Source organism: Gallus gallus, chromosome 4 (assembly GCF_016699485.2).
Source record: "Gallus gallus isolate bGalGal1 chromosome 4, bGalGal1.mat.broiler.GRCg7b, whole genome shotgun sequence".
Taxonomy (NCBI): Eukaryota; Metazoa; Chordata; class Aves; order Galliformes; family Phasianidae; genus Gallus; species Gallus gallus.
Genome location: NC_052535.1, coordinates 46520595 through 46533799, shown reverse-complemented (window position 1 = coordinate 46533799; position 13205 = coordinate 46520595). Strand labels below are relative to the sequence as shown.

At 39.6% G+C, this 13205-nt stretch overlaps 1 protein-coding gene across 9 annotated transcripts in view; it reads right to left on the bottom strand.

Moving 5' to 3' along the window:
* WDFY3 (WD repeat and FYVE domain containing 3) overlaps positions 1 to 13205 on the bottom strand; it is a 139864-nt gene that overhangs the window by 33109 nt on the left and 93550 nt on the right. For 6 of the 9 annotated variants that reach the window (XM_015276464.4, XM_015276469.4, XM_015276471.4 and 3 more), the window contains 7 exons: positions 12104 to 12224; positions 11150 to 11367; positions 8302 to 8537; positions 7003 to 7137; positions 5590 to 5781; positions 4111 to 4344; positions 1704 to 1803 (listed from right to left, as the gene is read on the bottom strand). In XM_015276464.4, coding sequence (XP_015131950.1) covers positions 1704 to 1803; positions 4111 to 4344; positions 5590 to 5781; positions 7003 to 7137; positions 8302 to 8537; positions 11150 to 11367; positions 12104 to 12224 — 1236 coding nt within the window. The remainder of the gene's footprint in view (positions 1 to 1703; positions 1804 to 4110; positions 4345 to 5589; positions 5782 to 7002; positions 7138 to 8301; positions 8538 to 11149; positions 11368 to 12103; positions 12225 to 13205) is intronic. The other 3 variants (XM_015276467.4, XM_040699141.2, XM_015276468.4) reach the window with 2 other exon arrangements.

Genomic DNA, 13205 nt, shown 5'->3' with positions numbered 1-13205 from the left:
ATCTGATCTTCATCAGATATATTCCAGCCAATAAATTAAGCTCACATACCACGTTGGCGCAAAGACGACGACATAACTAAAACTATACCTGAACAACTAACAAGATGTGAATTCTTCTGCCAAGTATATGCTTTACTTAAACATGAAGACCACCACACTTACTAAAAAAAAAAAATCAAAAAAAACCTTTCAGAGAATACAGGTTTCAAAAACAAATGCTTATGTAGGTTCTCTCTCTGGCACAGAAATAGAAATTCCGTGTAAAAGATTGCTACAGCCTAAGGTGATTCAATGATCTCAGCAGGACACACATCCACAATCTCCTGACACGGTTTCTCATAAATAATCTAATTCAGAGACAAACGAATATACCCACAGGCATACATATGTTCCAGAGTCCAGAAGAAATGATACTCCTGTGATTCTGAGGCATTACGTTAACACATGGTGCTCCCTTTCATTTGAGCTGCATGTGTGCAGAACTACCTATAGTTTTTTCAAATTATTTGCCTTTTTAAAAATATAAGTAACTTAAAAAGAATAACTTGAGATAATCAGTGATAGCAGCTCGCATTCCTTCTCCCTCACTGCACTTTGCTCAAGAAAGCTGGGAGCTGATGGGAATCAGCTGCATATGTCTGCCAATCTACAGTAAAAAAACACAGTACAAATGCTCCCCAAAATCATCAGGAAGTGCCAATTTTTCTTGAAGTTCCCTTACATTTATTAACTTGTTGCCCCATCTGCACACACAACAACTGATCACATCACACATGGAAGAAGTTGGTCATAACTCTGAAGAAAGAACATCTAGGGAAATCGAAGTTTTGCTCCTGCCTACATAAAGCGCTCAGAAGGGCACAGGACTCTTTGGATAACCTGACACAGCGCGTCATGTAAATGATTCTGGAATTATTTGATATACCGCACTCAGATAAAGCAAAACTTGCTGTAGCAAAAGAAAGGGAGAGGCTTTACAAGTATATCTAATCAGAAAAGCATGCTGTCCCATGACATCTAGGATTAAGACAGAGCAGACCAGTAGCTCCTAGCAAGGCCAGAAGGCCACCTTGAAATCCAGCTTCTCACATAACCAGTGATATTCCTACAGGCATTATCTGTACACATGCTCTACTAGGACAGTCCATCCTACAGGCATACAGGTTACAAGTTTTGCAAACTCTTCCTGTGCATTTCTTTTAAGGATGATTCAATCCCCAGAGGGATTTCTGGGGGTGCTGCTATAACAGGAGGAAAAGAAAAAAAGATAGTTTTTAAAGTCCCACCCATAATAAATGAACAAAAGTTCCAGAACATCTGCCAAGGCAGGAAGGACAAGATAGATGATGCTGGGACAGCAAGGCCTAGTTTTGTTTCATTTTGACAGGACTGAAATTTGTCTGGCTTACATACCCAAAAGATTCATCCTCCACAGCCTCCACGTATAACTTCAGTTTTACAGCTTTGGCACAATCAAGACCAAGAGGGAACATAAAAGTTCAGCAATACCATTTACACATCAAAGGAAAGAAAAGAGCAGAACAAGAATATCGAACTCAGGATTTTCTATGATTCTAAAAAGGAGAAGAAGGCATTCAATTTGTAACAGATGAGGGCATTAATAAAGAAAAATAATTTAAAAAAAAAAATTGCAAACTTGCCCTTAACTGAGACATATTGAGAATTAAACATTGTTATATTACCCAATAAAACATCGGCTGCAAGTAAGTGGTCCATCACGCTATCCAAAACATAGGTCTGAAACTCCTTCTGCTGCGTTCGTGTCGATCTTTCAGGGGAAGCCTGATTCAAGAAATGCAATGAAAACAAAATGAATATCTTTAAGGAAATCGAAAGGGAGAAGGGGGGAATTTTTGTTTTCCCTATCTCACAAGCTTTATCGAAAAACTTAGGAATGGACATCAAATACACAACAGCTGCATGCAATTTTATGGAGTGAGCAGTACTCCAATTTAAATGCATTAAATGCATCTTCTGCTAATATGCCAATGCATCTTCTATTTCTTCCATAATAGGAAATGAAAAGAACACACTCCTAAAATGCACTAATTTGTAACTGAACGTATGGTTCAGCTGTCATCTCCTCAGTTCATGTAATGACTCCATACCGAAAACAAAGACAGATCAAACATCTAAATTCACCATCACTTCTATGTGGGCTTTTGTGTACCACAACGTCAGCCTTAATATAGTCACATAATAGATGTATGCACCAAATCTTTATTTCCTTTGCACTTCATGGAGCTCTTGGAGAGGGTCCAGAGGAGGGCCACTAAGATGATCAGAGGGCTGGAGCACCTCTCCTGTGAGGAAAGGTTGAGGGAACTGGGATTGTTTAGCTTGGAGAAGAGAAGGCCCCGGGGAGACCTCATTGTGGCCTTCCAGTACTTGAAGGGAGCATATAAACAGGAGGGGGAACGGCTGTTTACAAGGGTGGATAGTGATAGGACAAGGGGGAATGGTTTTAAACTGAGACAGGTGAGGTTTAGGTTGGATATTAGGAAGAAGTTTTTCCACACAGAGGGTGGTGACACACTGGAACAGGTTGCCCAAGGAGGCTGTGGATGCCCCATCCCTGCAGGCATTCAAGGCCAGGCTGGATGTGGCTCTGGGCAGCCTGGTCTGGTGGTTGGCGACCCTGCACACAGCAGGGGGGTTGGAACTGGATGATCATTGTGGTCCTTTTCAACCCAGGCTATTCTATGATTCTATGATTCACAGGAAAAAATACTATCACCTCATGGTATTCCAGAACATACTATCATATCTACTGAACATCCCACTCAGAATTCCAGTGCTTTTTAGGGCTATTTAATTCAGCCTGCTTCATTTTGCAATCTAGGAGCTTAGCAATGTACAGGTATCCAGCACTCTCTTCATGAGGGTCTAGTAACAAACACTGACAAGTTGTAACAGATTAAAACAACATCAAAGTCAATCTGTTCTGATTACACGGCCTCAAATACTCCTCCTGATATTTATGTAAAGCTGCACCACTTGACAATTTATTTTTTGCTTTGCAACAGCAAAGAGATGTCCAGCTACCTCAGGAAACGTGTTAGGGGATCAAGGACACTCCAAAATTCCAGTAACTGCTGAAGCAGAGAGAGACAGCAGCACAGGCAACAAATAGTTCGGGGCTGAGGGAGAATGTGAATCGATGTGAACTAAATGTTTCAAAATACACTGTGTGGAGATGGTGTGGATACATCAGAGCAGTTAAACTCCTCATTGCCTGCCTAACCATTAACAGAAGGCTGCTTTGCACAGCTGTCACAAACCTGAACAGAGAATTTTGCAGGAAGATAATACAGTTACTCTGAATTTTTATAGCATATGGCACCAGATGTCCTGCCACTTTTTTTTCCCTTTTATCTAATATGAATAAAACATAGTACTTAATATTTCTTGAGGGATTTGTAAAGATTTTATACCTTGAGCAATACCAATACAGTCGTCACAGGCTAATGGATGTATAACAAATTAATCATACTCTGCAAGAATAGAATTTAAGGAAAGCTATGCAACTCATGCTGCACTGCTAAGTATCTACTGCTGCAAGCCGCTTCCTGCATCACCAGATAAAAGGAGTTATTGGCTCAGATGCCAAATTGAGGTCTAAGAAGAGCACAAAATAGGAACAAAACCTTGACACAGTGTGCTCGGCTACATGTGCAGAAGCTACCAGAGCCATCTGACTGGCTAAATTAAAGCTAAGGAGCCCACAGACAAAACTGATAGTAGGGGAGAAGTGAACATAGCAAGAAAAGATTCCATAAATAGCATGAGGATTTTTTGCTCAGGCATTTAAGGGTGTCACTAACATATGTAAATGAGGGCAAGGAAATAAAGGCCAGGAAATAAAACCCAGAAGGCTTCTTTCCCAGAAGGAAAAGAGAGGCTGAAAAAAATTCTAATTTTTGCTTTCTTGGGTTTTCCAAGGTATTAAACAATTTTTGAGACAATAATATTCTTTCCCTGCATCTCTTATTTAATGACAATTTCCAAGATTCTACTGAATGCCAGACAAAGGTAAAGAGAAACACCGAGGATTAAAAAACAGTCACAGTAAGTCAAAATTAACTTTACTTCTAGCAGAAGATCCACCAGTGGGGTCTGTTTGCTGGCTGGTGTGAGACACAAATTGTCAATTATCAGCACACGCATGAAGTCAAACACAAACTTCTTGGCAGGATGATTTGTTAGGTACGTCTTGGTGCCAACATTGCAGTATTCTGACTGGCTCCTGTTCATGCCAGAATCAGCAGCAAAGGCTTTGAACTCTTCAGCTGGGGACCCAACCTCATCATCAAGATCAGTGACCTGTGAAAAACAGCATGTCAAAGCTCCAGAGCTGAGCAAATTAACAGCAGTCATTCCACTCCTCTATCTTCTACTTGCCATTTCAAGGCTACACACTTCATATCTAGTTTCCTAACAACTCTTTTTTTCTTCCCCCTCAAGATTGTGTTCAGGATCCGGTCCAACAGGCAAAATATCCAAATTTTAGATTCTGACTGCCATGGAAAAAATGCCAGCAAAGGCTGCCATCAATTACCTGAGCTAGAGGCCATGTTTCATATGAAAAATATCTATGAACAAGAATTCCTTGGGTAACTTCTAAATACTTTGCAAAAATATATATTCTCATTGAAAAAAAAAAAAAAAACAAAAACAAAAACCAGACCCAGAAGTTTTGAAAAATTAGTAACTAAAGAATTGAAGGTACTTGGCACTGAAAGTACTAAAAATGACTCAGAGATGCAAGGCTCTTTCATACAGGTGAATGCCAAGTCAGCAACACCAGAACTCCTAGTATCTACTTCAACTTAGTAAAAGAAAAATAAACAATCTGTATGTCTTTATTAGACTCAGCAGCACATACATGTAAGTATTTTATCATATCTTATCCTAGTTATTGCATTTGCCAACCTGTAATCTAATTACCCTTCCACGTTCTTAGTGTAATCACTTTTACATGCTGGCTAACAATAACTTTTTTTTCCTTTCAAGCTCTAGAAACGACACAATTTATAAATAACAATTAGCTCAAAAAAAACCTCATAAATTAATACCTTGTAATATTTTCTGCTTCAGGTAGCTATGCAATGAAAGCTGGATTCATATGCTAACCTAGCTAGAGCTCAGTACTTCCAGGTAAGGCAAGAATATTGTTTTGTGGTTAAGCCACAGCAAAAAAAAAAAGTGGGGAGAAGAAGCAGATTAAGATTCTATCACATCCTCCAGAACGCAAAGGAGAAACAGAAGCTGAGTCAGTCTTTTTCCTATTGTAAATCTGAGTTAACTTGATTCTTGTATGTGAGAGAACTAGCCCGGCCAGAAACAAGTAAGTAGTGTACGTTACCCCAGAAATGAAGCTTCAGTACCTGCTTTTTGGTTGAGCATACACCCCTCTCACTTTCAAAACGTAGATACAAATTTTCCAGTCCAGTCTTTAAAACCATCAATGTCTGCACGGCAAGCAGAGCTTTATCTTCGTGAGATTTATAACTGATAAAACCTCAAAAAGTGCATTTGTGGGAGAAAGAACAAAAAAATCCAACTCACTGAATTTCCTACCATCTCAGAGTAAGGTCGTATGTTGAAAGGAAATACGGTTGCTGCCAGAGCACACAGGAACTCCGGGCTCATCCACAAGGAAACAAGGTCTGGCACATTGTGATACAAATAGCGAAAGAATTGCATCAAGGTGACGGGATATTCTCGAAGCCAAGAGCCTTCCTCCTCAGACTGCCAGGGCTGGGTTGAAAAAGAAAAAAGCATGTTAACGCCAATGAAGCTATTTAAGGAATACTCCTGACAGAGAAGAGCTGTGGGAGAAGGAATAGCGTGGCCAGAGATGGTGTGAAACGCATCAAAACTGGTCAAGTACTTGTTCAAATAGAGCAGAATCATGTGACCAAATGACACAGGGTCAGAAAACAGATCTAGACCATGTCAGATGTGTTGGAACACATGTCAGAACAGACGATCAAGCAGGCGTCTGGAGGACATGACTGAAGACATGGTGTCCAGACACATGAACTCATGTCTGATTAAACATGAGACAGAACATGTGTCTGAGAACCTCACTAACTTGTGAGGAATGAGGCACCACGTGACAAAACACTTGGCTGCTGAGCAGGGCACATGATGATGAACACCTGACCCCAACATGCGACCAAGCATATGAACACACAAGTCTGACACATCAACTTGTAACAGGAATGTGTACCCCAGCAGGTCACCAAGATGTGTTTTCTGGATATACGTGTGCTGGTCACATCTGGACAAGTCAACACATGTAAAACATGCAGCCAACACTTCCCAGCACATATTACAAACATGTCACCTGCTTGGTCATTACACCTGAACAGGTGCTGCTTAACATATATTTCACAAGATCCTTTTCAGCAAATAAATGCTTTAGGCCCAGTTAATACAGAAATTTCCCACTAAGAAACCAACTTTCACTACTACTGACGTTAGATTCAAAAATGAAAAGAACATACATTTTTCTGGCAATAAGTTCATTTCCTCTAGTATGTGGCTATTAATAGTCAGGGCACTTCTCTGCATATGGAAGCTTCATGCACAAAATCAGCAACTATCAGAGCTGTGAGCAGATGGACTGGAGAGTCTCAAACATACTGCCATGATGTTAAGCAGGAAAAAAAAAACCTGTTATCTCTGCCAAGGGCATTTTATCCTTCTGCTTCCTGGTTTTGCTTTACTTGCAGCCTTTTTGTGAAAAAGCAATGCTAATTTTACAGCCACTATAATATTGCTACATGTAACAAGAAACAAAATAAGACAGAATAACCTAATGACAACGATGGCTTTTAAGCAAGTATTAAGAACCTAAATGCCTGCTGGGCTTGTCAGGACACTAAAACTTCATCTTTCCAATTTGGCTTTTGCCCATATGGTGGACTCGAGCAATTTTGTATGTTCAAATAAATGCAAAATACTTATGCTTACTGAATTCAGCATGCTCCTCAGCATTCCCAACAGCAAGAAGGCAGCTTCTGTGCAAACACTATGTACTGAAGAGGTAACAGTGCCACAAGAGGCAGGAACTCCAAATATGAATGTCCAAATAGAATCTAAATCAAACTATAAGAGGTAAGAGAAAGACATAAAATAAACCCTTTCTGCAGTGCAATTCAATACTACTTTTTATTATATCTACGACATTCATTTGGTTACAGAAATGTAAAAAGATAAATCCCCCAGTAATACATAGGGGGATCATGGGTCATGAAGCACTTAAGACAATTCCTTCCAAACACAGAGCAACATAAATACAGCTCCCTCCTTCTCCAAGCATTCACATCTTCTGAAACAAGATATGCCAGCACAAGTGCTGCGTAATCAACTCATTTTAGTTCAGTATATCTAGCAACAAAACTCATTAAGTGTCCCACAGAAAAAAAAGAAACATGAACAAAGCAAACATACCAAGCTGTATTTTCCAGTAATAAATTTTTAAAAAGCATTTAAAAATAAACAGAAGAATGACAAACTTCCCAAGCTCTAACATTAAGAGCTCTACTGCCAGACGTTTCAGATAGCTGCATTTCATTTTCAGATAGCTGCATTTCATTTCAGTTTAACATCACTGCATTTCAACACTGTAAGCAGAAGATGAGCTTCACAACTCCGCAGTAGCATAGTGCTACATGTGCTATCAAGTAATCCTCTTGAGAAAACATGGGCAGAATGCCTTCTGATCTGTAATTTTTACCTTCAATTTCCCACTGAGAAGTGGATGTTGGCACTCCTGGTATCTGTTCTAAATGGGTACCCTGTCAACCTGGAGCAGACTTTTCTCTATAAAAGACTACACTGAGGCTTCCTATTCATTTACATGCAATTAAAACAGGTTAAAAACCAATCTGCTGAGAATGATAATACATTTTTCCCCTAAGAACTGTGATGTTTCCCTGAAAATACAATTTTTTTTTTAAATAACTGCCTTGTTTTGTCTGTAACCTTGTGACCTCTCCTTACCACAGTAACTCCCAATCTTCCAAAAAAGTCATACCCCATTCCATGTCAACTCAACCCCAGAACATCCAAGACAGAAACGTGCTGCAGCTCTGCCACAGCAAGCTGCCTTCCATACACTCCCACTGCATCTCATCCTCCCACTCCCGACACAGCACAGAACAGGATGCACTGACTTTCGTGTCAGCTGCAGGGGATTGGGGATGTTAATCCATTATTTTCTTTGACGACAGACAGAATAACACTTACATCTTACTAGGTAATCCCTACCTGTGAGCCCTGCTTACATCGGCCGCTGGTGATGGGCGCACTGACCTGCAGGTTTTCAGGCAGCTCAGTGACAGGCTGCTGCAGGAAAAGGGCCATGAGGAGGAAATAGAGTGCAGGTACATTTGTGTGCTTGGGGAGAAGGGACTGCAGGACAGGGAAGCCTGGGAAGTGACATGCATCACGGTTAATCTCCCGGACTGTTGATCTTCCACCAGCACTCCTGCCAACATTGAACCCTGAGAAAAAGGAAAATACAAAAGTCAACAGTGATAATATGGAAACGCCTGTGAAGCTCACCCATACTGAAGTGCTGAACTCAGGAGGGTACCTCCTCAGAAATTTCAAGCTATAAAAAATGCTTGAATACATACATACACATTCAGATCCATATATATCAATGAGCAATCCAACTAATTAAACCCTTGTCACAGACCTGCACAAATTCTATCAGCAAGATTAAATTAAAATCGATCTCAGCTGGTTGCAGCAGAATTTTTGGAGTCAATGTTCTGTAATGTATTTAAAAAAAAATACAGAGTATGAAAATTAAGGCAGTTGTATGGGTCACTGTCATTTGACGAGAAGCAATCTTTAAAATACCCCTTTGGCTACAGTGTAGTTTGGCATCAGTTCAAATGATATATACCAAAATATGAAAAAAAGGACAACTCCACATATGCTCTTCCAATATGACTGTAAATACATCTGTTTTAGAAAGAGTATGTGACTGAAGAAATTACTGGACATTTAAAGAAAATCCTGAATAAGAAACAGTCCATGGCCTAAACTGTCCATGGGTTTCAAATTTTAAGGCACGTACATGAAAACATGAAGAAATTATAACACAAAGTACAGATCTGAGTCAGCCAAACAACAGATGCTGCAGTATGTTTACAACAAATCTTTGCATAAGTAATATGGTTTTTTAAAGACCGATTGCCAAAGCTTTCCCAGATCATTGCTGATGCAAAGAATGATCATAATACCATGAGAGATACGTTATGGGAAGACACCGAAAGAGACTGAATTCCCAGACATGATCTGTGTGAAGAATAAGGCTGCACAAGGTACTCTGATAGAATTCAAAGAGACAAAGCAGAGCAATGTGAACTTCATATTTCACTGAAGTATATTAAAGTACACATTTCAGGAAAAGTCCTCCTTCAAAATTAAGAGCAGTTCAAATTTAACATCTATTTTCATATAATAAACCAGTTTGGAAACATCTTTAGTGAAGAAACAGATCATTTACTGCTTTAACACAGAGTAGTCGTTACTTGCACAATCACCTTAGAAATGACAACTAAGCTGTATTAACAGTAATTACAATTGCCCTGACCCTGAGCCATCTCCAGCTCATGGGAAGGCTGCCACTTAATTTCACTGCATTTGTACAAGGGTCTAAATTGGCAGCAATCTGAAAACCACTGTCTTTGTATTACTAAAAAAAGCCAGACCCACTGAAAATTGGCTATATCCTTATGAAGGTTACCAAATAAAATGCCTGCAGATAACATAGCAGAGGAAATAAAGTTAAAAGCTTGAACAAACTTGCATAACTCATACATTAATTCTCTCCAAAGAGAGTCATTGTCATGGTGGTAAGAGAAGAGGGGAGAAGATACTCTTTGTGACAACTTACCAAGCCCCTAAAATAATACTGACTTTGATATCAGGTACCATGTCTTGTTTCTCCTGAGAAACTCTATAGTGAATGCACAGCTACTTAAGATCCAGTAGTTAAGGGATGGAGAAGAAGAGGAATACTCAAGTACTTCAAAAAAAAAAAAAACCACAAAAAACCCACAAAAACCAACCCAACGTTGAAATACTGCTTCCTTGGTGGTCCTGTACTGCTGTGGCAAGTGGGCGTTTACGACAGGTTGCACTTTCTGCTAAGATTTAAACTAAAATCTCTATAATTAAACTTCACAGCAAATAACTAAATGCCTTCAGCAAGCAGCGATGCATCCCATGCTTTTATTTTTCTCACTTTTTAAATATTGGTGTCAAATGAAGATGATATAAAAGACGACACATCCTCACAGACATAGACTCTGGGAGCCCTCCTGTCTCATGTCGCACCTCTTTAGAACAGTCTGTACAGACTTCTGCCAGTAGAGCTGAGGCAAACTACCAGCTACAAACTCTGTCATAAATTTCAGGGAATCAGAAGGGCAAAAGAACACCTCCACTGCTCGTTTACCAAAAACTAACATCCTTTATTTCAGACAGCTTAGAGATAGCTTAGAATATAGCACTAACGCCTTATACCATCCATTCTAGGTCCTGCAGGGTAATGGAAAACTCTGGTAAGTCTGGGTAAACCACCAAAATAACCCTTAGTAGCAGCAAGGGGGCATAGATGTGCCCAAAGAAGGTATGACAACAGGCTAAGCAGAGGAAGAGAAGGGCTGAAATGAAGCTGTGCACACAGAAATTTCCCAGGTAGCACAAACTCAAACTGGTAATTCTCATTTGCATAGAACTCACTAAACAAAGCAGCACAGCTTTAACTAACACAACTAATATTTTTTTCTGAATCTTCATTTGCTTGAGTGTAGCATCCTGTGTGATGCCTTAGCATTCGGCTCAGATTCGCTTGCCCATGGGACATAATTAACCATACCCTGATTGATAAAAAACTGATTGAGATTCAGGTTTCACACAGATGAAAATGCAACACGGAACTATAACAACATCTGTGCAGTGTCAACTGTGTAGAACTGCTCCCTTTTCCTTAGGAAATCTATTATATCTCAGAAAAATGAAGGGCAACAGCATCTGACCAGAGCAGAGACAACCGCAGTAGAAAGGATGTACCCATAAGAGAGTTTTCATACCATACCTAGCACAGTACCAATCTTATTGGTCAAGACAGAATCCGTTTGATCAAGCCAGCCTCCACCACTGAGACCTTCCTTGAATTTAATAAGGATGGACTGATTACTCAGCAGGACCACAAGAATTCGCATGGCAGCCGTGACCGTGGTGGAATGCAGATGTTCTTCCATGAACATCATAATCCAATCAAACCCCAGGGTCTTGACCAGTTCTTCACAAGCCCTAACAAAAGAGAAAAAGGTCACATATTAAAGCATTTATTCTCCTACCAGATAACCTAAGTCAGCATCCTCCACCACAGAGCAAACTTCAAAACCGAAGAAAATTCAGATCTACCCAAGCATTTTCCGTATGCTTAAGTTAGCCTACCTCTGAACAAGGAACGTTACTCCGCAACTCTCACTAAAGAGAACCCAGAGAGCAGTGTCAGTTTTTGTTCAGGTAAAGGGCATGACTGAATATAGCTAACTCAGACTATTCTAAGTGGGATAAGATTCCTCCAATTGCTGTTTCTGGTATGAAACATGGAATGCTGACCTGAAAACATTTATCAGCCAACTGTTCTTTCTAATTACAACTTGCTGAGCCATACACAGTTATGAAGTTTTCACAAGTATATTTTTTAATTAACTGTTCTGGTTTTAAAAAATAATATTTTATCTATTTGTTTTACTAAGCAAAGAATTGCTTGGGAATATTTTAAGAAAATACCATCACGTAAGTCCCATCTGCTTACTAATATTATTACCATAGCACAACTGAGAACATAAAACTCAAGAATCACGAACTACTTCTTCCAGCATACCCACAGCTTGTTCAGCAACAGCTGTGTAAATCATTCAACAGTTCCTATAAAATTATACAATTTAAGCAATGAATGGAGTGGGGTTCTGTATAATTCTCTCCCTTCAAATTAGAAAATACTACCCTTGCTCCATCCCAAGTTCTTGGTACTTACTGCAAATTAACAGCTGTCTTTTCTTTGGAAGTATACAGAAGTTTCAGGAGGATATCTAGAAGTCTGTTCCGCAGTAGAATAAGATTAGCTGAAACAAGTCCTCCAAAGTCATCCTCAGTTCCTAGACAGTAAGTACAAACCGAATCAAGCAAAATTAGACTTCTGGAACACAGACATTTTAAAGATCACTCAATCTTCATACACAAGTAAACTCAATCTGTTCCTACTGAGATCAAGAGAAAGCTGTACTAAAGCACAGACAGCTTGCTACACTTGATCTGGTACACACTGCTGAGAAATGGTTGGTGCTCCCATTAGCTTTTCAAAAAGCATTTCTTGAGCTTTAAAAGACGGATAGAAGGACATTGCATCTTCTCAGACAATTATCTAAACTGTGGTGTTCTGCATTAGCGAAGCCAATTGATACCCGACGTGTGAAAATAAAAAAAATAAAATCAAAGAGAAAAGAAATGAGTAAAAACTCACAACAGTTGGATAAACATTATGCCTCCTGTGGGATAAAACATAAAAAATAATAAAAAATTTTAAAAGGATAGTTTCCAATTCCCTCAAAGTGTAAGACATGGGAAGAATGATTAATTTCCTTTTCTTTCAAGTCAGATCTCTGAACTCCTCATCAGTTGAAAAACAAGCTTACTACTAAATGTACACACAGCCCAAGATCAACTTTACTGCTACCTGTTGAATCCTTCTTATTGTACCTATGTAAAAGGAGGAACACTTCTTCACAGTATTACAAAAAGGAATACTCGAGGGGAGACACATAAAAAAACAACACATTCTGAACACATTCTGTGCCCTAGTATTGTGCATAAGCCACAGACAAGAAATCAAAGTATCTTTGAGGGCCACAATACAGCTTAACTGATAAAGACCAGTAACCTAAAAATATCAAATCCAATGCCCTCCACCCCACATCTCCCTCTCTACTCCTGCCCCAGAGCCATTCTACCCCCATGGTTCTCCACTGCCCCAGGCAGGGAAAAAGCAGCACAAGCTCTGGATAACCTGGGTCAGCCCACAGTGAAAACACACATAGGGATCTCTCTCCTATACCCACGTCATTGTTTTTTACTGATAA